Source organism: Drosophila teissieri, chromosome 3L (genome assembly GCF_016746235.2).
Source record: "Drosophila teissieri strain GT53w chromosome 3L, Prin_Dtei_1.1, whole genome shotgun sequence".
Classification (NCBI taxonomy): Eukaryota; Metazoa; Arthropoda; class Insecta; order Diptera; family Drosophilidae; genus Drosophila; species Drosophila teissieri.
In genome coordinates this window covers 5,610,596-5,636,908 of record NC_053031.1, presented here as the reverse complement: position 1 = coordinate 5,636,908, position 26,313 = coordinate 5,610,596, and the positions used below count along the sequence as shown (strand labels likewise).

The 26,313-nt window shown below is 40.5% G+C and overlaps 2 protein-coding genes across 20 annotated transcripts in view; one reads left to right on the top strand and one right to left on the bottom strand.

Annotated features, from left to right (window-relative positions):
- The window catches only part of LOC122617824 (protein alan shepard), a 121,969-nt gene that overhangs the window by 33,661 nt on the left and 61,995 nt on the right, over nucleotides 1-26,313 (bottom strand). For 12 of the 15 annotated variants that reach the window (XM_043793828.1, XM_043793829.1, XM_043793815.1 and 9 more), the window contains one exon: nucleotides 9,615-9,650. The exons of the other annotated variants lie outside the window; for them this stretch is intronic. In XM_043793828.1, coding sequence (XP_043649763.1) covers nucleotides 9,615-9,650 — 36 coding nt within the window. The remainder of the gene's footprint in view (nucleotides 1-9,614; nucleotides 9,651-26,313) is intronic. 15 annotated transcript variants of the gene reach the window in all.
- On the top strand, nucleotides 21,004-23,674 carry LOC122617827. Of its 5 annotated transcripts, none has more exons than XR_006325974.1 (3): nucleotides 21,004-21,198; nucleotides 21,257-21,847; nucleotides 21,899-22,531. XR_006325974.1 is itself a non-coding variant. In XM_043793834.1 (3 exons), the coding sequence occupies exons 2-3, from the start codon at nucleotides 21,449-21,451 to the stop codon at nucleotides 23,337-23,339; spliced, it is 324 nt and encodes a 107-aa protein (XP_043649769.1). In that variant the 5' UTR covers nucleotides 21,024-21,198; nucleotides 21,257-21,448; the 3' UTR covers nucleotides 23,340-23,674. The 5 variants fall into 5 exon arrangements, 1 of the variants encoding a protein (XP_043649769.1); XR_006325975.1 differs by having other exon boundaries at nucleotides 21,908-22,530; XR_006325973.1 differs by having other exon boundaries at nucleotides 21,008-21,198; nucleotides 21,257-21,488; nucleotides 21,569-22,530.

Genomic DNA, 26,313 nt, shown 5'->3' with positions numbered 1-26,313 from the left:
TTTCAATGTATGAGCGAAATTGGGCAACTGAGCCGAGGATTTGTCCGAGTCTCGAACTGTGGGCATGCATAAAATTGATATCTTAATGGTTGGGATGGGTGTTCCAACGCAAGCATTCAATGTTCAGGTTAATTTGGTGCGTGCTCAACCCACCGTTAAGGGAGTTATCTTTCGGGGAATGGGTGCCCCACTGCAGATGAATCCTAATGGAGTGAGAACAGTTGATGGACGGAAGTCAACACAATGGGCTACAGCATATTGGAACTCAACGTTTATAATTTATGCTCGAAATTGCAGTTATAATGCATGAACATACTCTGAAATCGTTACGAAAGGATTTGATTAAAAGTTTTTAATTAATTTCTGCACTTGGATATACTTAAAATCCCTAAAATCCATTGAAATGAACATATTCAATGAAAATGGCGCTACCTCTGCACAGACGATTTGAAAATCCGCTCTAACTAATTCAATCAAGAAACGCTTTTATCTACTCAAACGACACCCAGGGAAAAATGTAAAAAAATTCCCTGGAAAAGCCATTAAATCGAGCTCACATCGACTTCAAAGCTCATTAAAACGATTCTCCGCCAGACAGAAAGGGAAAGAAGGAGCGGAAAAGCGAAAAAGCGGGGAGCCAACTGCACCCAAAAGAATCATAAATCATTGCTGAAATTTTCATAAATTTAATGAACATTAAGTGTGCCCCAAGGCTTGAGCGTGTGGAGCGCGGGGGCGGGGGCAATCGTTACATGACTTCCACTGGACACCAGGACAGCAGGACATTGAAGAAGGAAACGAGAGGCCAGAAAGGACCCGAAATGGCAGTCATCAGTCAAGCGTAATTCAATGTAAAGCGATATACCGATATCCACACCCTCTTCTCACATGCGAACTATACAGTACAGGAAAAACATCTTGTTATTAAATGCATAATATATGGGATTTATGTGCTTATTGAAAAGTAATCTTTTAATGACCTCTAAAGGTAAAGTGTTTTCTACTCTTTAAACCATTCTAAAGGTTCCGAATGACTATGCTTTTTTCTGTGTGTAGGGCCACCGCTGTGCCAGTGTGTGTAACTTGAGGCGAGGTGTGGGTGCCGTTGGACCAGGGGGGTGGTAAAAAGCGCGGCGGGCAGGTCTGTTATGGAGCCCAGTTTCGGTTGACAGCAAATCTGAATTTGATCACTTGGCAAACATTAAAAGCGCAACACAAGCAGCAGCAGCAGCAGCAGCGGCAGCGGCAAAGGGAAAAAGTGATTTATGAACATCCGTTGGGTGACCGAAAGACCCGATACTAGTCATCCCCTACATGAACCACACATAGCACCACGAATGCCACATAGCCACACCACCCCCTCTGTGTATATTTCTCCGCCACCCACGTGATTTTGCTAATGCCATACTTCATGTGCCTCTCCCACTCACTGCCACTATGACATTTTGTGTGCGGGTCGATTTACAAAAAATTGCATTCTACTCAGCTTGAATTTCACTACAATTATTAAAAGACCACATGAGACCATTTCTAAAGACATATCTTGGAGCTAAGGTAAGTATTTAGCATATCACTCGTGCTAGTTATTAATAAACTATTCTCCAACACACTTGATATTCATATAATAATCACATGCATTAAGACCCTAGGAAAACCTTAAATTATATAAGAAGATACATATCCATTGGAATGTCAGCATTCATTTGAGACGCACAAGCTTATAAATAATTGTCTACATCGATACACAGGTATTTATTTATAGTATAGCAGAAAGTGTCGCCGCCGAGTAAAAAGTTTGCCAATAGATCTAAACCTAACCCAAAATCCAATAAAAACGAAGAGTGCTGGTGTGTGGGCTGTCTTTTAAAATTATTGACATTACTCGTTGTGCCGCCTGTTATGCCAACTTTTCTAATTTCTAAACAAGCCTCAGAGCAACAAAAGCGTCGACAAGGAACAAAAAATAAAAGTTTATCAACGCGTAAATTGGCCATGTCCATGAGGAAACATGGTTGAGTGGCTAAAAGGGCGGGAATGGGGGCTTTATAGCGCGGGCTTTGGCCTTTTGACTAACGGGAATGCCACTTAACGAATCACACAGTATCAGGCGCCTTCCGCCCACTTTTCTTCTTCCAGCTACCCCGCTGTCACTTAACTTTCATCTTCCCGACTGGTTGGTTTGGTTGGTTGTTTTCCGCCCGCGCCATTTCTCGTCCTGCCATTTTTGGAGCTTTCCTCCCCATTTCCTTGCCGATTTTTTGCTGCCTTTTTCGGGTTAAACTCTCGACAGGCGACGTTTTTTTTTTATTTTTTTTCCTTCGACTTGTTAAAAGTGTCAATTTTCGCTATACCAGCGTGCGTGGTGGGTGGTTTCAGGATGGAAAACTGTTGGGTGGTGGGGCGTAAACTGTTTGTTTATGCTCACATGACGTGGGTTGGAGGTTCTGGGACATGTCGCGGCTTATTGTGTTACACAGGAGCTGCTACTCCTGCTCCTCCTGCTTCTCCTGCTGCTGCTGCTGCTGCTCCTTCTCGGAGTCCTTCCACTGATCCTGCCAGCCGAGACCGCCCCCCCTTTGTCTCCTGCTGACAGCCTCCACCAAATTGCCAATTAAAATGTGCGACAAGTGGGTGGGAAACACTGAGCGGAAGCATTTTCCTCCCATTCTCGTCTCGCTTTTTTCCTCTTTTTTTTTTTTTGTGTTAGTTAACTTTGAGCCGATTATAGCCGTGTGGCAGCGTGGCCTAAGTGCAGGGCAAACAAAGTGATTTGAGCTTTGTCTGCCCCCTTGCGGCCCGCCTTTTTTCAGGGGGCGGGACTTTAACTTTTGGCTTTGCAAAAGGGAAGCGAGGGAGTAGAAGTGCGTCCCCTCTATAGTTAAAGGATACAAATCCTCGTTGAATAATTAAACAGCAAATTGCAGCAGGACAAAAGGGAACAAGTGGCGGCGGCCTATCCCCAACTGGGTTTTTTTAACCCCCAACTTACCTCGTTCTTGGCGTTTTTTTTGTTCTTGTTTACCTCATAAAAATTCTTTTGAAACTTACCTGCAAAAAACAGAAAGAGAGAGAGCAGAATAAGTAAAGGGTGAGCCGATTGGTGATAACAATTGGTTGGAAGCAAAGGGATCACGGGGCCTGTGACATTATTATCACTCGAATCCCAAGAGTTCTAAAACTTTTCAACACACCCAAATCAAGTAAGCTCTAAGTGACACTAAGTTTTTAAATCGAATTGAACTTTGAGCGCCGTCTTTTGGCAGACTTACCCTTGTTAGTCAACAAATTATTGGCTTTTTTTAATGCGATTTCAGCGAAACTTACAGGTGAGTGGCATTATTTGCCACTAAAGTTGAAAACGCATATCCACAAATGGTGTTATTGTAATTTATATAGATTGCTTATTATATTTCCTTACATGAATATCGTTTGCCCCCTTTTATCTACACCCATTTATTCCATATCACATTCTAACCATCCATCTAGTGCTAACAATCTTTTTGACTTTGCTCTAACGTAATTGGCATCTTTCAAGAAATCGTGTTCAGTTCATTTATAACTCGAGCTCCTTGCAAAAAAAAATCCAACAATTTGTCAAAAAATAACTGATAGAATCCCTCACAAAACCTTCTGAACACAAAAATCCCAAAACAAAAAAACCACAAACAAAGGCTTTTCGAAGTGGGTTGAACAACTTGGTCCAATTTCGCATCCAAAACAAAAAAAAAGAGCAAGACGTGTAAACTTCGTTGAAGTTCTCTATTCCACTCAGATAGAAATGCAAATATTGATGGATAGGCTGTGCCACTGGCAGCAGCAGGCTGGAAATTCATGGACAGAGATTGATGATTGATAGTGTCACACATAAATATTAACAATTCATGGCGCACACAAGCTGCCAAAAAAACAGATCAGAAAGCCCCAAAAACTTTTTGCTAAAAGCCTAGGAAACGAAGAGGAGCGCCAAGCAAACGCAAACAAGAGAATAGCAAAATAAACGAGTCCCACGCAAAAGTCATGGAATATTAATGAAGCCCAACAACTCGGAAACTTTTACGGTCAATGTGTTGAGACCCCTTGAAAGGTGCAACACAACAGAGATTTCAATCCCTAAATTCTGTGCGGTTGCATAACTGAAATCACTGCGACAATAGATGCTGCAAAAGGTGTGAGCTACGAAGGCTACTGAGGTGCTGGTCACTCTTCAAGGTGGACAAAAAAACGCAACGTTGCATGCAATGCAGGGCCTAAAAAAGGTAAAAACAAACCTCCAGAAATAAACAATGCGATTTCCAATACAACAAATTTCAACAGGAAATCATATTTGTTTCTGACTTCACTCTATCATTTTCTTAAAACTTGAAGAAGTTCTGGAAAAACGTCCAACATCACAACGACATAGAAAGCACTTTACTTCTGTACTTATTTCCTGCAGCTTAACTATATTATTTTTAGTTGTTTTTTATGCTTCACTATATGATTATACTGTACTATATTTTCCTAATATAGCATAAGCTTGCACTCCGCGTTAAAGAGCATAGAATTTATTATAGCCAAACCTACCAGTTCCTCGTCTATACACCCATTTTTGGGTTTTTTTTTCTGTTTCTTTTTCATTTGCATTTCAGTCACGTTTGACATTCATATTTGTTTGGGAATTATGTTTTGTTGCACACCCGGAGCAGAAAACCAGAAGGGTGCTGATTTTGGGGGCCTGCAGGTGGGAAGAATTCCGGGAAGGATTGCGTGTGCCATGGGTATTACCATTGTTGCTGCTGTTGTCGCTGCAGTTTCTCGTTTAACTTTGTTGACACTTCGTTTGATGAAGTGCGCTCTGTGCTCCGCTGCCAATTCTCTTGGCACTCCCCATGCCCCTATGCCCCTATGCCCCTATGCCCCAGGCCAGCCACCCAGCGTGCCCCCAGTTTGCGGGGTTTTCCCCCTTTCGGGGCCCCGGAACTGGCATAATTGAATATGTCTTCATTTCACGTTTCTTGAGTTTCCTCGACTATTTTCCATCTGCGTTCGAGCTTGTTTTGAATTTCCCGGGCTGCGGAAGAGAGAAAAGCTGCCATCGATTGGGGAATTGAGAAAATTGAAAACGAGACGCATGATTGGGGGGCGGGGGGTGGCTGAAGTATAAACGCGTTTGGCAGCTGATTGTGAACTATAATGATAATTGAAGTGGAATGAAAAATATAGCAGAAGCGGGTTAAAAAGCATCAAAAGCAGACACAACGTCTTGAGAAATATGAAAATTTTCACACCCCAATGCAAAACGTCGTTGGTGGAAAGACTAAGGAAATTGCCAGTGAAGTTGATCAAAATTGATATATATGTACGAGTATGTGACGGAATTAAATGGAAAACAACACCTGCTTAATAAGATATTTCCAAGATGGCGAAGATGTGCAGCTGAAGGCTAAGTATTCAGGCTAGGAAATTTTCTTTTAAAACCAACATTTCAAGGCAGTTGCCCATTTATTTTAAAAATTTAATAAATTTATAAGTGCTACAATAAGATACAATAACCATTTTAAGAAACTCGCTCTGCAAAACAACTTCAACCACTTACCGCACTTCAAAAAAACAATAAAGTACCAGACATTAAACTTCAATTTGGCCTGAAACACTGAAAATGTTACAAACACTAACAAAAAGGATGTCCTGCCGGCAAGAAGAGGAAAAAGAAGAAGACAAAACCGGAAGTAGTAGAAGAAATTGGGGAGAAAGGAGTGCAGGAAGAACTTGCATTTTATGCATTAATTCAAAAATCGTGTTCAGTTGAGAGCGCAAACCGCAGTAAGTCCTCTTGCTCCCTTCCATCTCGAACCACTTCCCCCACTTTATCCCCACCAAAAAAGCCGCAGGACCCAAGGAAAACCCTCCGCAAAAGTTGGCAACTCTGTCTGGGGTTGCCTCACATGTGTTGTTTTGCAAGTGTGTGCGTGGAAATGCAACCAAGCGTGGTCTAAAGTTCCTTAGGCCGCCTCTTTCTCACCAAATTTTCCCTTCCATATACCCCTCTGTTTTTTATTGCTCCCATACCTCTAGGCTGTTTTTACACCTGGCGCAAAACTTGAAGAACTTCCGAAAAACTTGAACTTTAAGTTAAGGAGTTTAAACAAAAAGAGAGAAATCCAAAAAAATTAATAGAAGAAGATGGCGGTAGTAAGACAGAGTCTGAAGAATGGGTAGAAAGAAGAGTGAAGTTTGTGTGAAGAATAGCATGAAAAAAGTTTATCCCAAGCACGCAACTTGAATATTATGTGCAAAAATATTTGCGACGAATTAAGAAGTAAAAGAAGATTGCCAAAAAAAAGCAAGGAAGAAAGAGTTGTAGGAGTAGAAAGTTTAAGGAGTTTGAAGCCAGAGTGAGACACCAGAAGAGCGCACATTCCAGTATGTATGCTGACGAACTAAAAACGGAAACGGAAATAAGAGGAAGCGCCGCAGACTAGGCAAATTGTTCCTAAATAACTAAAACTTAAACTATAAAGATATGGATGGAAAACGATAGTAAAGTTAAATCGAAGAAAACTAAAGACACTTTCTAAATACTCGTAAAATATTTCATATTAAAACGGTTTAAAATAAATAGTTTATTAATCATCAACTAAAGCACCAATTTTTAGAATATCAGTAGATTAAAAATGCCGTTTTTTTTTTGGAGTTTTGAAGAAGTATGCTTCCAAAAAGTTTTCCCCAAAGAGAGGGTACCAAAATATGTTTTGGAAACACAGCTAATGGTAGACAGAAGAGGGAACAACCAAAAGAAGGCGGCAAAAGGACATGGACTGGAGAAGAAGGAGGAACTGCACAGGAATCCAGAAGTGACAGACTGGAGGTTCAGGACTCGCGACGTGTCAGCCGCTTTTTTTTGCCATGTCCTTGCTCTTGGCTCCTACTTTTTTCAGCTATTTTCGCTGTAGCTGGTGTTCCAGAGTTTTTGCTGTAAATATCATTAAGTCCGCGTACGTGCCAAATGGCAGTTTAATTATGGCAAGGAGTCGACACCAAAACCATTCCAAAAAACGCCAGCAAACTCCGGAGGAAGAACTCCATTACCGCGAAGTTTGGGGAGCATTTTGCAATTAAAATAGATATAACATTAAAACAGGCAGCTTTTTCGTTTTTTCTATGCCAAAAAAACTATCAAAAAAGAACAATAAAAAAGTCAAAAATTTCATTTGGCCACGTTTTAATAAGCAGCAGATGGGAAAGAGGGAAATTGCGGGGCAGGATGTTACGAGGCATAGGTGTGAATTATTAGAGCCAAAGTTAATGAAGCTGTGAAGTGAAGCGATAGATGGGAAAAAAGAGGAGATGAAAAAACAGGCTACGTAGAAGGCATGAAATTTGAAAGAAAAGTTCCTGTTTGACAAGCTGATTAGATGTAAAAAAAAAGTGCTAATTACGAAAGTCGGGGCTGGCAAAGTTAGTAGAATTACTTTCTATAAGTTTGCAATGAAATTTAAAATATAAAAGTACAAGTTTTACTATTTGATCAAAACCCAATTGAAATTTGGTACTACAAACCTTTTCAGGCAGCGGTAAAACATGATTTTTATGTACTCATACACCAAAGAGATTACTTCGCATTTTCAGAAATTGCTTAAATGAATGGTGTAATTTGCCAAATTAGTTAAGAATAGAGAGCTCTTTGGCTTACTTAACATTTCTGTTCTGTTTTTTGCCAGTTCAACATAAATTATTATCACTCTTTCTCTGACTTCACGTGCAGTCCCCATTCTCATTTGCTCCTCTGTTGAAGTTAAAGTTGAAGTGTTTCCATCGCAGTTTTCCCTTGACATTTCAAGGGTTCTCCTGGTGCGTTTGGAAAAAGTTTTTCCCGGCACACACAACGCCCACTGTTCTTTTTCTCACCATTGCACTTTTGCTGGCAAACTCCTTGCAACTATTATTATCAACTATTATTTTGTCTAGTTAACTGTTCGAAAAAGAGGAGCTTGATGTTGCCACACTTTGGGGCAGGCACTTCAGCCCCTCCCTCTCTCACCCAAAAGCCAGTATCCCCGCGACACAAACACATACTGGAAATCCCCCTTTCCTCTACGGCTGTTGCCCAATTTGCGTAAACATTTATTACGCACTCCAAGGGAAACTTTTCTCGAATAATTTTCTCTCAACTATTCTGGTAAGCTTTGCGGGGGGGTTTGGCCACGCGGAGGGTGTGAGTTGAATGGGGGCAGGTCTAACTGCTGGTGTGCGTGGCCATTATCCTGTGCATAATTTTATGATGATAATTAATTTCATGTTTGCCACTGCAGCAAAATGAGTCCTGCGGCTAATCGGTCTGCAAATGTACAATGGTTTGCAAAATGACTTCGAAACTATTCAGTTGCGTTTTCTACCTGAATTCATAACATATTTTAATGGTGTAAATAGGATTTGGCTTAAGTATCCATATGAATTACTACTAATAATTTTATTATGAAAATAACCAAACTATCTTAAGTTTACAAAATCTATTGTCCTTACAAATCTGTCGCCTCTGTTAAGGAACTTCAAAGAAAAGGGGAGGAGATTTCAGCGCACAGCCATTTTCTTTCCCATTTTGCGGTTACAACTTGTCGTGTTTTTGTCTTTTGATTTCAGCTGTCGCCATCGCCACCAAATTTGCCGTCTCCCCAACCCTTTTTGTCTCGCAAATCTAACCCCCAAAACTTTCTTCAAGATCTCCCTTAGTTATTTGCCGACTTTCCCCTGGTCTTCTACCTAATAGCCCTTGGTACTTTAACCACTTCAATCTGCGATTTATCCTCGAACTCGAGTTTGCTGCTCGCCATTTTTGCATTTTGCCTCGTGTTTTTTGTTCAGCCACACCCACTTTGCCCCCACTTTTTCATGCATCGAGTTTTATCGCTCAATGCTCATTATTCGCTGTTGTTGTTTTTGCCAACTATTTTCGAAGTAATTCCCTGAGTTTTGTTGTTCGATTTTACTTTCCTCCAACACAAAGTTTCTCCAGGCAATTTTTCCGCCTTGGGCGTTGGTTTTTTGCTGACTAGGGTTAGCGCTTGATTTTCTTAGGATGTTCTTATTTTTGCCTTTGCCCAATTTTTTTCTTTTATTGTTATTGTATTGGCCACAACTGTTGCCACAATTTGAACTTTGTTTGCTGTGGCTTTCATTCCTGATTCCCTTTCCTTGATTGAAAATATTGTGCGTTTATTTGCATGTTTTGGGACCAGAAGGATTTAACGAAAGGGAATTGCGAGAAATATTTATATAATTTTTAATGTTTTTTTTTTACTTTCTGATGGACGTTAACTTTTGAGGCCAGAAGTTAAGGGCTGCATAAAAAGGGCATAAAAAACATCTAATGAAAAGAAGGTAAATAAAAAGTCTAGGGCCCTTAGCAACGTTGATTGAGTCAGGACTAAAATGTGGGGATTTTATAAGAGCTGGCAAACAATCGTTATTACTTGATATCGAATGTGTTTTTTATGAATTTATTTCTGGTTATTTCCAATGAGATCTGAGATATAATTTGCATGGTTTCGATATCAATGATTTTGATGTGCTTTTAAGCTATTATTTGCCAACTCTTTATTGCATTCTTTATCTGCTATTTACGTATAAAATCTTACCCAATAATAGTCCACAGGTTGGTTTAGAAAACTTACCTGAAAAGAGAAGAAAAATACAAATATTATAATCACTGGCACAAATACGAAAATCTTTATTAGCTTTAGCACAACTTGACTTGCTCGAGACTTTCTTAAAGCCAATAAGCACTTGCTGTGAATGTAAATAGAATAAACATAAATCACTTTCAATCACCATAGTGAAAATAAATATTATCCAAACAAGGTAAATCAATTTAATCTCTCGATTGAGTCTGACCGGCTTTTCCCTCCAATAACCCCCCTTTTTTCCCCCTTTAAACCCACTTTTGAATGTCTGAGGATGTGCAAACAATTTGTACCCTTCACCTGTGCGAAAACAGCTGGTACAAGTAGTACTGAGAATGAGGCACTCGGGAACTCGAGCTCACTTTTTCACATCCCACACATGTATGGCTAACATATGGCAGAAGAAAGCAGCCCGGGAAGCTTTAAATTACATCAAAGATTTACTTGTCGAGGCAAGAAAAAGCCAGGCAAGAGACACGCCAAGGAAAAGTCCTTCGAAGGAGTGTCTGTGCAAGATGAAAAATAAATAACAATCACACAAAAATCAATATTGACAATGGAAGGGTGGGCGGCGAGGCGATTTAATGGCCGTCTGGCTGTTAAAAAAAAGAAGTCAAGAACAAAAACCAAACAAGTAGGCGTGGCACTTGGGCCATATGTTGACCCGTTGCTAAACTTACCCGGAAAATATATTAACAAAAGATGGCGAAAAGGCGACACTACACAACTTTTTTAATCAAGTGTCAACTGAAATCGAAAATTTGTACTTTACACTTCGTTTTCTTCTTCAATTTTTGGTTGCAGGCAGCCTGATGACAAGTTTATTTGTTATTTGGCCGATTTCCTGAACAGCTGTTGCACACCCTCACACAGATACTCGCGCACACACACACAAACGAGAACGCACACGCACACAGCGATGGAACGTGGTGAATATGGTTTTTGTTGCCTGGTTTCTAGCGCACGCACATTCAGCTCGAAACGATGTCGGATGCTGACTGAGAGCCAAGTTGGCAAAAAGTGTCCGAGACCAACCGACCGCCATGATTGAAAGCCGGCTGTGTGGCAGCAAAAAGTTCTCCTGGGAGTGGGTGGTGTTATAGGGTGACCATATATATATGTACATACATATATATATGTATACATACTATGTAGGGTGGTACTTTGGTGGCTGGGCGATAGGAAACTGGACACAACCTGTTGAGCAACAAGGACGAGAAACGAGACGAGACGGGACGAGTAGAGTCGAGTCGAGGCGAGTCGAGTCGAAATCGAATGGAGATGGCAATGACAATGTCATTGAAAAGGACTTTGCCTCTGCATTCGACCATGAAAGAAGGGGTGGTTTTGGGGTTAACAAAAAAGGGGGGGAGGGGGGAACTGGCGTAACTCCCTAAAAAATATGGAGCTTCAGCAGCCCACGCCCAAAGGAATCCAATAGAATGGCCGGGAGAGCTTGGTTAAGCGAACGAAATGAGTGGCGCAGACAATGCCAACTGTCATCGGAATATCAATTCCTTTTTTTTTCTACCGAGTTCTCTGTTTTCGAACGGATATGAAGCTGACAGTCAATTAATAAACGTTCGACACTTGGCCGCCAGAGGGCGTTAGCCATGTTCTTTGGTGCCTTTCACTTTCTTCTGCTTTCTCCACGTTCTTTGTGTGTGTGTGTGGTTTTTTCTCTGCGTGGGTGGCATTTACGTCAGAGTTTCCTCGTAATTAACATTCTGTAAAAAGTTTTTCCTCTTCCCCTGCATTTTTCTGGGAAATAGCGAAAAATGGCTTCGGGGAGCAGCTGTTTTGTGTTTAACAGGTGCCCGGCTTCATTGAAATTTTTATGAGGGAATATACTTAAATAACAATAAATTGCTTTAAAGTTTAGCTTGTTGTGCTATACCCAATTGATTGATTGAACATATTTTGTTTAAATGAAAAGAACGAAAAAGGGGTTATCTGGTTTAACCATACAAGCATTGAATTACCAGATTGATGAGAAGCTGAAAGAACTGAAAGTCGTTAATAGGGTGCTTGCTCATTCATTGTATTTTATTTCATTTCAGCCCGTAAGCTGTACTATTTTCCATCTAAAACGCATCCATCATAGCCGGCTTAGTCACTAACAGCTGGCCTCATAAACGAGTCGCACATTTGTCACACATTTTAATCTAATTAGGGCTCCCCTTGGATTCGCCACCACCCCAATTTCCTTGCCAAAAACATGCAAATCAAACAAAAAAGTTGCCAAATTTCTCATTTTCTCTCTCCTGGCCATTTTACTCCCCAAACAGTCGTTATCATTAGCTAACAACACGACAAAGGCAGCAAAAAACAACTATTCCCAAAACATATGTCAAATAATAAAATAAAAACCAATCAGCAACAGCTGCAGGGCATTAACAAAGTGAGAAAGAGACGAGCATTTTACGAGAAGAAAGAGACGCACAGAACAGAGACAAATGCACAAATTAGTTTGGCCAAATGAGCAAAATCAAATTCGCATTGCCAGCCACAAGAAATGTTCCGCAGGATATAAAAGAGACACCATAGAGACACAAATGCGAAAAGTAGGGGAAAATTGGAGTAATTGGGTACATTTAGTGGTTGAGAGCAGTCTGCAAGTGAAACTCCAAGCCACCAGAACATTCCATAAAATTGTATTTTTGATGTTGATTAGGAAAAACTAGTTTCCTTTCAACCAAAATACTATGGGAAGTGAACATACTCGTATATATTTAGGTAATAACTTAAAAAGAATGTTTGAACGTATGCTGCAAGCAAAGAACATCGCACTTAGAATTCTGTGGCGACCTCGAATGAAATATTTTTTTTGAAATAAATGTTCCCTCTCTTTCTTCGTCCACTCGCTGGGTTCAAATGCTAAAGAATTTTTCGCTTCCGGTTGAAGGCAGAGGAGCGTGGCGAAAATGTTTGCACCGAGCGTTTGTTCCTCGAAATGTCAAGGATACAACAATTACGGTAGCGGCAACAACCACAAGGCCAGTAATCAAGAAGGCTGAGAGGAAGTAGAAGTAGAAGAGGCAGAAACGGATTCAGCAACGGTGGCAAGGACAAAACGGCAACGCTGTCGCCGCCATCGAGAGAATGCTGTAATTAATTATTGTGGCGCACACATTGCGGCATGGCCGAGCATACAAAATGGCTACTTTGTTGACAATTCTTAGGGGGTGTTGTAATGATTGTAAGGAGCGCAAAGTTCCAGGGGGTGTGGGGGGGAAGGGGGTGTATAGCTCTGGGGGATTTAGGTGCTTTGCTATGGAGCAAGCTAGTGTGCTGTACAACTAAAGATCGATTGTGACTTGCCGAACGCAATTGATTACACTTTATTGCGAAGCAGAAATTCAGCTGATAAGTATGTTATACGATTTGTATGCTTCGGGGATTCCCCCCCATCTCTTCAAGTAATATTTATCTCAGCATATTCAAAGCTGCTTTAAAATCTCCAGAGATCAAAAGTTAGCATATAATGCAAATTCGATTATATTATATTACACACAAACATTGTCAGGAGATAGCTAGCAGAAAATAGTCAGTAAGAATTAATTCACCGTATCACTCGAGTTCATGGGGGTCACATTATGCCGTGCACACGCTGCCAAATATATGACCCCTCACGAAATCTATTGCGGAATGTTTTATTATATTCCTTTCGCTGCCGTTGTTGTTCTTCTATTTATAAATGACAAACGCAGAAATTTTCCCTGCATGGCGCCAAATGCCATCAATCAAACCAACAACAAAATACACGGCATTACGACACAAAACAAAATTCCCCCCCAAAAAAAAAAATGTAAGGTAGACGACAAAAAATGCAAATACCCAAAAACAGACGACAAATGACAAAAAGGGGAAGGCGACGACAAAAAAAAAAACGAAGGGCAACGAATTCCATGGCGACTGAAGACTGACAAGGAGTTTCAGACCAGAACTTCTCCACTAAGCTCGTGGATTCCAGGACCTTAAGAGTTACATGTTCACTCACACATACGCATACACATGAACGGCAGTCTGTAAATTAAAAGCGTTTAAAATGCGTGCTGCATACTTTTTGGGGCTGTCTGGCAGACGAGGGATGTCACTAAAGTTTGTTGCTCCCACGGCTAACAACTTTCTGCAACATGTGTGAGTAGGAAACTTTGGTCCTCGAAGCGTTGGTCTTCTCCTTTGTTTTAGAGGCAAGCAAAATAAAATAAATATGTATGTACATAATGTACATATATGTCTGAGTATCAGAATAAGACGAGCAACAGCAATCTGACAGGCAAATGCGTCTCTCATTAAGCCAAACACACTTACACACAAGCAGCTTAAGATGTCAGTCGGGAAACAGTTGGTCCTGGTCCAGGAACAAGGCTAAAAAAAAAGAAGAAAAACACCAGAGCCAGGACCAAAGCAGCAAGTTCAGGACACCACAATCAGGACCAAGCTGGCGCTTCGAGTTAATTGAATTCTGCGTAGTTTAAGTTATACGACACAGTCATAAACTTGGCCTCATATGCGTAAAACTCAAAGTTTCTGCTCGGTTATTTATGCGGTGCGTGCACGCACTTTATGAGAGCTCCACTTTTGGGGGTTAAGGTTTGGGGGGAATGGGGCCATGGCTTTTAGTGTCATCTATGGAACCAAAACTGCTCGTGCTGCGTCACTTAAAGTGCTTTATTATATAGGCAGAAACATGAAAGATAACTTGAACGAATGGGGGAAATTGGCCAAAGAGATTGAATGGAATTATGCTGGAAATGCAATGTGGAAACTTTTTCAATGCAGTCACATTTGAAATAAAATGTATGATACTTGGAAAGATATCAAGGAAAGTTTAACTCTTTTTAATAATTGTATATTAATAAGAGTATTTTAAGCAGAATTATTTTCATCAAATTCAGAGTACTATGGCTCTTAATATGGTTAAAGGCTTCAGAGAATAAAATGTCTTATTATATCTCAACTCTGCCCACACAGTTTTGTGCTCAGCTCAAAGGAAAATAAATATATATTAAGAAAGATATATGAAACTTTGTAAGTATTTTGCTGTGCAAGTGAAGTTTGTCTGTGGATTTTTCCATGTCTTGTTGTAGTTTGTTATGACTGCATATGACTTACAGACACCACGTAAACACACACTGCCACACACCGAACTCACATCCATACACACACACACATATCCGTACGAGGCACTTCCGTTACAAGCTACCCTTAGTCAGCTTCCTCGCTTTCCCCTACTTGTGCCCACTTTCCCCGCGCTTTTCCACGGACTTTGACAGGGACAGCCCACGACTTAATAACACTTTAAATTACTTTCATTTCCGTTTTTGTTATTCCAAGCGCGTCACTATGGCAGCTGGAGAAGCTGGTGGGTGGCGGGCTGCCTCTTTTCCACCCTGCCGCCCCCCCTTTTAAGTGCACCCCTCTTTGGCTTTCAAGGCGTTTGCTTATTCTTAATTAAGTTGCCGCACTAGAAAGCCACAACAGCAGCGAAGACACTCCAATAAAGGCGAATAAGTGAAGAATAACTACAGCGGTCGGTCGATAATTAGTTTTTTGCCTTCCTAGACCTTTTCAAGTATCAAGATAATTTGAAAGAACAACGAAGTGGTTTTGCACTGGTATATTTGCATTGTTACTATGGAAAATCCCTTGTCGATCACACACCAATCTTAAATAAATTACTCTAAAGGAACAAACATACAGTAGTTAGAGATAACTTCCCAATCCAATATAACGCACTTGCTCCAAATATTTTACAGTGTAATGAGCGGTGTAGTTTGCAACTCGAATGAAAGCAATGAAAGTGGTGGGCTTTAATTGAATTAATATAGAAATTCCTAATTAAATTACGACTTATATCGGTTAAAACTAAATACTCTCTTCGCTTTTTATCTAAGAGATTTCCTCTGCCAACTTCTCTTTAGTTATAAAAAAAAATGACGCCTGCGCTGCAGGCGAAAAATTCCGCCCCAACGACGTCGGCAGCGCCGTCAGCGTCGACTGCAGCAGCGCCATGTTGTCTGTCTCACTCCCACACCACCCCCAACTAGTGCCATCTCCCTTCGGCGTGGGAGTCTGGGCGATATTCGCTGCTGGTTTTTTGGAGCTGAGCGTACAAGAAATTTCGAGGTTAACACGCCGGCAATTAATTTGTGCATCCATTGCAGTCGAAATTCAATTTACGCAGCCATAAAAAACAGAGAAACCCCAAAAGAAGCGTGCGAGCGGGACGGAGCGGGGCGAGAGAGGGATGGGGATAGGCGGCGATTGGCAGATTGCATTTTAAATCCGCTTAACGGACTTTGCCTGGGAGTAATAGGCGGAAACGGAAGTGGGAGCGGGCGGGGGCGGGGGCGCGGTGAGAGCCAGATGAAAAGTGCGGGAGGCATACTTCAATGTTGGTCAGCCAATTAAAAAATATGAACGCAGCAACAAGATTAAAAGCGAAATGCAGCAAAACCCCACGGACCTTTATGGAGGTTCTGGATAAAGGGAATACACTGGAAAACAGATTAATAGGAAGCAATGCTGTGAAATAAAATGGCATTGAAAAACTTCTTTTGAATTTTAAGAATAAGGCAAATCCAGAAAACTGAACTATCACACGGGGATTATACAATTTCATTTGACTGATGCAAGTGTAGAAAAACTCCTTTCAGCCACAAACTTCCATCGCTTCAGTGGACACGCCACAAGTTTTCACTGTACCGAAACTGACCCCAACTTGAGCTGACCCCAAACGAGCAACGGCAACTGTGGGGCACAGGCGGCATTTGTGGAAATAGAAGAACCAGCAGAACCAGCGACATAAATAGATTTAAGCGCCGCAGGGATTTGTATTCCTTATTGGAATTTTTTTTTGCTTTTTCCAGCAGCAGCAGCAAAGTTTAGAATTACCCCAACGTAATTGAAAAGTTTGCCGGCAATATATGTGAAGGGGGTTATACTGCTACACAGTGTAGTTGTAGTGCCCCTTCGACTACCACATATATTTATGGGCAGCCAACATGGGGGATTTGAGACGGGCAATATATGTATGTATGTATGTACGGCAGGACATACATAAATAGTTTTAGTTTTAGTTTTATATTTGAGCATACATTGCCAGAGCAATTGTCTTAATGCAATGTTAAAGTTTGCAGTTGACAAAACCGGAAGTGGTCGCCGGAGAATTGAAAAGATGGGGGGGTGGTGAAGCTTCAATGGCTAGTGATGGGTTTGCAAACTAAAGTTTTCTTGATGATAGATACGAGGTTTATAGTTTATGGTTTCGCAAATTTTGTTCAAGTCGAATTTGCATTAGAGTTACTGACCAGGGGATGTGGGAATTGGGTCGACAGACAATTCAGTTTTGTAGTTTAATCTTGCATTAGAAACAAATAACTCAAGGCGCCATATCAATTTTCATTTGAGAAAGCTTTTAGCTGTTTAAATGTGTTAAAAACCCACAAAAAGTGTGTTAAAAAAAATTTCAAGGATAGGTACTTGAAGTATACTATACATTAGCTAGCTTTAATCAAACTGATGCACAGCCCCTTTGGAATCTGCAATTTGTATTGGCGTTTACACAATACTGGGCATAGAAAATTAAACAAAACAGCTGGAATGAAACAATTATTCAGCTGCAAGTGCAGCAGAATGCACACACAAATATCCTCATCCTTGGCCCACAACAATTCGCACAGGAGCAAGAGGGAGCGAAAGGACAAAGGGGAGGCGTTGCCACCACAGCCTGACAAACAAAATAATTTGATGTAAATGCTAACTAAACACATATACACACATACACACACATGAACAAACAAACAATTTAAACGCACACACAGGGGAATATATACATATACAGCATTTTGGTCGAGTAAAACTTTAGTTTTGGCTATTTGCTTATCCCCCCACAAAATTCCCCATTTCATGTCCTTCATCCTTTGGGCCCATCGCTTGCAGCTGTTAAGTTTGATTTATGCCATTTTGCTGGGCCTAAAACAATGAGTGGGCGTGGCAGGCGGGGGGCGAACGAGCAGGGTTGCCATGCAACACTTTAATTGCCCAAATGACTGTTTATTGATTTATGTGAAAAATGTAGATTAATGCCATTAGTAGCAGTTCTCTGACTCGCTCTCTGTTCCAAAATGCATGGAAATGGAAATTATATTTGCCTAGTAAAATTCTAGATCTAGTATTTGTATTTAAACTCGTTCATATGTGAATTTATGCTAAAATGCGAAATGCACACACATAAGTATGGATGTGTATTTATGAAGAGCCACTGCAAAATGGGAATCGATGTCTGCTTAATTACGGCAAGTTTTTACATAAATATTTACACCTGCCTGCGTGCGTGTTTTTTTTAATGGGCTGAGAGCCACCCACTTAAGTACTCAGCGGTTTGATTAATTAGTTTGGCAATTAAAATAAATTAGCAAATAAATTTCAGCTCGCTCAAAGAGTAATTAAAAAACGGATTTCAATCATTGGAAATGGTTCAGTTACATTTGCATCCATCAACTGCAAATATCTCTTGATCGCTGGGGAATCACACTAATCGACTTGTATTGCGATTTATTACGAAATAAATTTTAATAGTGTTTTTTACATTTATTCTTTTCAATTTTTTGTTTTTTTTTTTGAGTTTGCTGTAAATAAATTTTGTTTGGCCCCAAACTTTTTGATAAATCACTGCAACGGAAAGTTTGTCGCAAACTGCAGCGGGAAAATGCTGCCCTCAAGGGCCACACCCACTGGCCACGGGGGAACTCCCCCCCCCCACAACCCAAAATTCCGAAATAAAAAAAGTTTATTTCGAACTGCATTCGTCCAAGGCAAGTTTGAAAGCTGCTAAATTGCACAGTGGTTGCAAGTGATTGGAAATTATAAACTTTAAAGCAACTATTGCAACTATTATATGTATTTGCGCGCTCATATTAAGTCATTTTGTGTAGATTTATGTTTAATTTTTAGGAATTGAATATAAAATTTATACATAGCTCCGTTTCTTAATACAATTTATTGCACTTCAACCTAAACTGAAATTTGGCATGCAACAAACTAGCGACAACTTTAGGGACTTCCCATCCACACACACACACACACAGAGTTGCACACAGACAATGGCTGAGGGCACGTAGCAAATGCAAACTGACTCCCCCTCTCCGCACCTGTCACCCACGCTACCCGCCCCAATTCCACCTGCTTTTTACGTATAACTACCAACAACCCAACCCACAGGGCCGCCCATCGAACTAACACTCAACTAAGCAGATTTGCGATGGCGCGTCGCATTAATAATTTGCCAAATTAATAAATAATCACGGATTTTCTGGTTTGTTAGCTTTCCTTCTCTCTTTTTTTTTGTTTTGTTTCGTAAATCCGGTTGTACGCCCAGGGCCACGCCCCTCCGTCGCACTGGCGCCCTAATTCAAATGCTAAGCGCCATGAATTTTGCTCCCCAATGAGCACAAATTGGTTTCGCTCGCATCTCATCTCATCTTTTGTTTTCTTTTTTTTTGGGTATTTTTTGTGTGACGACCATGGCCATGCGAAATATTGTGAATGTCGAATATTGACTACCTCTGCGCTGTCCGTTGCCATGGAATATTAAGTGGTACGTTGGGATGGGAAGCATTTTGATCAGCCACGCATAAAGTTCTGCCACATCTAATGGATTGTCTGATATTTCCATTTGCCCCCTCGTGCCGCTGGGGAAAAAGCACTGAATGAAGCATTTCACTTCTATGCCACTTGGTAATCGAATTGAATTTACATGCGAGATTTTTTGTACTTTTTTTGGTTTGGTTCGGTTTTGGTTTGCTGCGCTGCGCTGCAAACAATTGCAAATTAAATATAAATTTGGGTTTCCCGTGGGGCAAGTGGTAACGTGAAAATGTTCCCTTGGTCAGAATCCATTTCGGTTGAGTTCAGTTCATTTAGCCGGCAGCGTAGTAGTATTTATTCCATTGAATTTACTTTAGTTGATAATGACGATTTCTTTTTAATTTATTATTTATTTATTTCCGAGAAATTGCTTTAGTCGATTTTCTTTACATTTTTTAAATAAATAATAGTTTTAATATTATTTTAGGTGTATATTTTTTGGTAAGCTTTTGAAGGATAATAATGTGAGTTATGAAAACATCAAAACCTCAATCATTTACCAAAGTACATATTTTCTGCAGAAAATAAAATTGCAAAAGCTCACCACTTGATTCGGATTAATATGTGGCCATTTTGCCAGCATTTCAGCACTCTCAGTGCTTCATTTCGATGACTGCAATTAAAATGGCAATTAAGAAAATTCTACTTCCGCAACTGAAGCTTTTCACTCCCACACACACACACACTAACACCCGCATACAAAATCACTCAAATTACCCATACGCACTGTAGGACACTCACAAACACTCTACCATATTAACGGAAATTAATTTCAGTGTTTCATCCGCTTGCATTTTCTTCTTTTTATTTCCTTTTTTTTAGCTGTATTTTTACTCATGTGCTCGTTTTCCTTTGCCGCTTTTCTTTACTTTTTGTTTCTATAACAATGCTCTTCGCCGAGCATAGTTTTTTTTCCCCTTTGTTTTTGTATAATTCCCGCTCTCCGTTTGCAGCTGATGTTCATTTCCCTGTGAATGCACAGAGTGCGGATGAATGGGAATGGAAAAGCGGGAGTGGAAATGGAAATATGGAAAACTCTGGGCCAAAGTCAAAGTGAAAGGAGATGGGGAACAGCAGGCATTCAATGAGTTTTTGCTCCTTTTCCTGCATTCAATGCATCATCATATGCCTGAATGACTGACTGACTGAGTAAATGAATGCATGAATGATGGAATGAATGCGCGATTGAGGGCCTCTAAATGAAAGCGTACCAGCTCTCACTGATTGAAGGGCCATAGGAAATGCTTAAAAATGCATATGATAATTTGTAATTGTTTTTAATTTTCCCCATTCTTGGCCACTTCGAAATTGATTCCACGAAAAATCCATGGTATAATTATCGAGTTTATTGCTGTTATGGCTTCGTGTCCATAAACTCCACATTTACCCCCTTTTGCTTTTGATTTCCCAACGAGCCTCACTCAATAATTCATTCAATTCTGTGGAAACGGTCAATACACGACAGAAACTTCAACTTCAATGCAATCAACTCGACAGTTCGTCAATTTTTCTAAAGTAAACGGACCCAAAGCCAGTTGGGGTTTTTATGCCATTATTTGTAAGATATTTTCCTTTGCCCTAAGCAATTATCCATATAACATTTTTAAGAATTTAAAGCTGATTTCAAGTTGTTGGTTTTCAACTTCAAAGAGTCAAATTAAAAAAGGCTTTTAAAGGCCATCGTTTGATTCCACATGACAACCGCACTTTCGGAAACCTGTCAAAGGCTAAACAATACTCAATCATTATGGGGATCCCCCATTTTCAAGCCAAATTCCACCCCAAATTCTCCCGCCACCCGCGCCTTTTCACAACGAGCAATGTTCATGTCTGAAAATGCAAATTGCAGACAATCAATGACCACAGGCAACAAAGGGCCAGCCAGGTGAGTGGTTGTGGGTTGACCCTCTTGAATGTCCTGGCAACCAATTGCCCACTACCAGATACACCAGATACACCACCACCCAGCAGTGCCAAGGAAAGCCCAACCCAATCAGGTGTTGAGCTAGTGTAATTTATGCCTGGTCTGCTTCAATTGTTTGTTGGATCCAAGCATATCGGGCCGTCTGGCAAATTAAAGTCCTTGGAATCCTTGTGAGTGGAAACTGGAATTCCGAGAGACTGGCAAATAATTAATGCCCTACACAATGTGCAAGATGGGGCGATGTTTTGGGGGTGAGTAGACAGAGGAACGGTTTAGACACGCTCTTGGCACTTTGCGGTTGCACTTGATTCGCTTGCGTAATGCAACAAAGATGCATCTAACTTAATTAGCAACCAAATGGCAAGAAGGAGACCTCCGCACTCTGAAATCGGATTTCTTGGCCAATGCTTTGGGGTTTCTTTGGTTTTTCGGACTACCCACTCTTGACTATCTCCTTTTGTGGCATGTTTTCAAGTCCCCGTGTCTGACAGATATTTTCCGACACACAAAACAGAATGGGAATGGTAAAAGCAATTAGCAAATAAAGGGAAATTCAAATGAACTAGTCCTAGTCAAGGACTGACCTTGATAATTCCCAGCACAGATTTTCGTAAGTACCATATCAAGTATTTAAAAAGGTCAGAGATTTCGTATCCCTCAGCCAGCGAAGTTTTCACTGCTGCAGTTTAAAAATCCCCCTCGGAAAAAGCTTAAAAACTGCACAACGAAGAGGAAAAACTTTTGCAATAACTCTTTGCGTGGAGGGAAAATTGTTGCTCGCTGGTCTGAAAATCTGCGAGCAGCCATAAAATATTGTTGTTACACGGGCTTTTCCCCTTGCTTGCAACCCCGGGTATGAAAACAAAATTAACGCAATGCATCGATGTCCGAGTAAGTCCGGCGGATTGGAAGAGCCAGAACGGGGCGTGAAAACCGCGTAATAATAAAATATGATACGAAAACCTTGTAAAGCGACTTTCAGACAATTTATAACGGCCAGCTGCAGTCGGAGGACGAAGGAAAACTGGGGTTTTGAACCCCTCTTCCGTTTGGTTTTCCATTTAAGAGTAGGGATTGGCAAAAATAAGGGGGGCAAAACACAATGTAATAGTGTGATATTGGATTTGGCAAAGCCAATAGCATAACATGTGCGGAATAATTGAAGGAAACTAAGTTTGGTCTAAATGATACCATTAAAGACAAACGGAAAATGGATTATGAAGTTTTGAAATGGGATTAAGCTAGTACAGTAATGATTTAACTTTAAACTTAACCTTCACTTCTTTAAATTCTAATAAATTGAATACGGGCTAAAAGCCATCTTTGCTGATTGATAAAATGTGTGCGCAAGTGCTTGTCACATTTAATTACACACACACTTAAATGCACGTGACTGGGTCATTAATTAAATTGCATCTTAATTGATATATCCAAACCATTTAAAATTTAAATAATTAATTTCGATAAATAAATACGTGCATTTATCGGTCCGTACGCCTTCCAACCGCAAAAGAATCGCGCCCGCCACTCGAATGCATATGCATTGCAATCAAATTTATTGCTACCGAAATAAAAGAAAAAATGCTTCTGTGGGAACAATTGAAGAGGAAAAGGCATCCAGCGGATGCAGTGCAGCAACAGGAAGAGCAAAGTGGATAATATTACACACCCAAACTGGACGAGAACAGTAGTGGTTGGTTGGTTGGCGTGGGTGGGTGGAAAGCGACTAAGCATTTTTTGGGGTCACCGGAAAAACGCCCCCACTGCATCCGCATCTGTGGCTTCCATTTCAATTTTTTCGCTCTCTTTTTTTTTCAGCCGCTTTCTTTTTTATTGAAATATTACCCTCGAGTCGGCTGCACTTTGAACTTCCCACCCACGCAGAAGACTGCTGCAAAATGTCAAGTGTCAGCGCGAATGTTGGCCAGTTTTTGTGGGCTGCCGCCAAATGTCAGGATGCGTGGCACGTGCGGCAATTGCTGCAGTTGCAGCAACGTCGCAACTGGCTGCTCCACCAGCAGCAGCAGCAGCAACATCATCACCACCACCACCACCAGCGGCTGGAACTGAAAAAGCAGCAGTGGCTTGTCACTTGCAGTTAAGTTCCATAATTTGCCAGACCAAGCCAACAACTTGGAGCCCAATGCCCCATTGCATTAGCCGCAGGCAGCTGTTGTGGCAGATGCTGCCATTCCACGGAGACCGCAGCTTTAAGGATCCGCAGAGCACTTGGCCCTAGGTAGTGCAACGAGAGCTCGAAACAGTTTCATTTTAAATGCCCATTCGAATAAATGGCACTTTGTGAGTGGGTGACATCAGTATCTAATTATCAAGCAAGTTTAATTATAGCAAACTGCGCAAAAGTTTCTTGGACAGGTGTCTAGAAGTATGCAGTGAACAATTTGATCGCCCTAGGCAGCACTTATACTGATTTTAAAGGACGAAAGGTCATTTGATTTGATATTATTGAATGAAATAAATTGCCTATAAATTTTGTTTAGTATAAAAAATCATGTATGTTAAAGCATGCTTTATTTCTATCTCTCCCACGCTTTCCTCGCTTCCTTTTAGTTTGTTTTGCGGGTTGGGATCAAAGCCTCATGTTTTTGGTCACTTGGTTAAGGCCTGTCCAGGCGGAGCCTGTTGTTGTGGCCTTCGTCCTTCTTGTTTTTGGCCAGCCAAACAACCAGCTATCCAGCCAGCCATCCAGCCAGTCGGCCAACGGGGCGTATGCGTGATCTGGGCGGATCCTTTGTGCTGTTCTCGCCGTCGTTTCGTTGCCTGTTTATTTGCATTGTTCGCAGGACACTGTCGCTGTGTCCTTGTGCTGGTAATGTTGGCGTGTGGCACTTGTGCACTTTGTCACTTTTGTTTTAACGCTTACGCTTTATTGAGTTAATCGCTTTATGTCCGGCATTTCGCTCCGCTGTTTGCCTTTCTGCACTTTTGCCAGCTCAGCACTTTTAATTAATCCAGCAGCCCGAGATAGTTTCTCCCACTTTTCCCGCTTTTCCAACTTTTCCTGCTTTTCCCTACCTGCATTGCTATTACAGCTGCTTCCCTCGCTGGTTTAATCGCTACGCCTTTTCGTTATTTGTCCCCTTTTTTGGTAAATAAAGTTTAATGTGTTTTCATTGATTACATCAGTGCGTGTATACGCCTCCATTTTCCTCTCTCACGCTCTCTCTTTCTCTGTGGTCATTATATAAATAAAAGCGTATCACCCAATAAACCTCTTTTTTACCCTTTGGCCAGCTGGAATTTTGATTGAGCATGTTTGTTGATTTATGAGCGCCAGTTGTGGAATTTATATGCGGTTATTGTGAACTTCAGCAGAAAAAAACAATAAAAACTGCAAGAGGAAGGACATTAAATAAAAGTGTAACTCGCACAAATAGTTTGACAAACATTTCAGTGAAGATGCTCCAAGTGAAATGTTAATTTAACATTAAATAAAATACTTCATTTTACATTAAATAAAATGTGTTCATAAATAACATTCCGCTGCTTTTGCGTATCGAAGGTATGTAATAAATGTTTTATCACAGATTAAAAAGTTTGAATGCTCGATTTCAGGAGTTAATTGAAAAGTATTTGCGTAAAATGAGCAGAAACTGTGCAGAGCTTCAGTTTCAGATTACAGATTTAAAAAGGCTTGTATTGTATTGAATGGATTTATAATGATTTATAATGATTTAATGCTGGAGTATTTTTTTAACCGATGAAAAATGAAAATGCGTTAAATTTATATTATAGTTCAGTTCCTATGAGTTGTCTATTTGAAAAGCAAATGAACTTGTAGTGTTTATTAAGTACTTTGAATAGCATGTATTATATCGCAATAGTAAAGGAACAAGTATAATTTGGTAAGCATTGGTCTCTGACCATTTCAGCATAACTCAATTTATATTCAAATGCAAACTGTGAAGTTTAAGCCAGTGCTTTGAGTTCTATTCTTCCATTACCCCTTATATCCCGTTCTGCGGCTTGAACGCATTCGCATTTCTATTGAAAATTTCATAACTCTCGTTTGCCAGCTTTGCATGCCAAAACGGGAGTTGATGATATATTATGTTGCATTTAGTTGCGACACATTTGCATAACGCACATACGACCCGTGAGCCACGCCAGTGAAATTATAGTACTCGTATAGCAAAAGCAAGGCGCAGGCGGATGATAGCACGGTATGAAGGTATGTCTGTGGAATATGTAAATAATATTTCAACAATAATTGCTTTTGAAGCCAAAGTGCCCAGAGAGACGCGTCCAACTGTCTTGCTGTTCGGGCAAAACAACCCATCACACAAAACCACCTACACAAATTGAATTTTCTCGTGAGAGTGCGTCCTGTGCTGCCAACTCGATTCCACTGCTGCTGGCAGCTAAAAATAATTAAAATTTAAAACGAAATAAAATGCACAAGAATAACATTTACATTTATGCGTTTCTGTCTTCTGCTTTTCTTGCGCTCAACGGCACACAATTCAAATTCAACAAGTTGGGGCCAAAACGGAAGGAAAGCGAACAAAACGCTCTCAAGTGTGCAGATCTCAAAGGAGCCAACTGAATATACATGGACTAGTTTAAAATTAAACTAATGTTTATAGTTATTGCAAAACTATCCAGCTAGCTGCCCAAGAGAGCGGAACCAAGGGAGATATCGTGTCCTCAGAACGGAAATGTAACTGAACATTGAATAGCAATGAAGAAAACTTGCATTCCCTGCGATTGTAATCACGTCTACTCTGGATTTTCCTCTTATTTCCATCCTTTAGTTATGACAAAATGCTCAAGTAACGGCCAGAAGGAAGGACATCTGCTTGTGCTGTCCCAGTTGATGGCTATAATCTTATGTATTCGCAGGCCAAACGCATTTCCACTCAATAACTACCGACTTGAATAAGGCCCGAAGACAATTGGAATTGGAATCTGCATTATAATGGGGGAAATACAGGCTTGGACTAGATTAAATTGTATTTCCAACATATAATAATACAGGTCTATAATAAATAAAATGGTAGCAAGAGACTCAGAAATGTGAAAGTATGATTTGATTTTTGCCACAAAGAGGTTCAT

Excerpts from the sequence above, each read along its gene's own strand:
- LOC122617827 (XM_043793834.1), top strand. The coding sequence starts at position 21,449 with ATGCCCTACACAATGTGCAAGATGGGGCGATGTTTTGGGG. Across the intron at positions 21,489-23,055 it reads GATGGGGCGATGTTTTGGGG|CCGCTTTCTTTTTTATTGAA; the intron begins GTGAGTAGACAG and ends TTTTTTTTTCAG.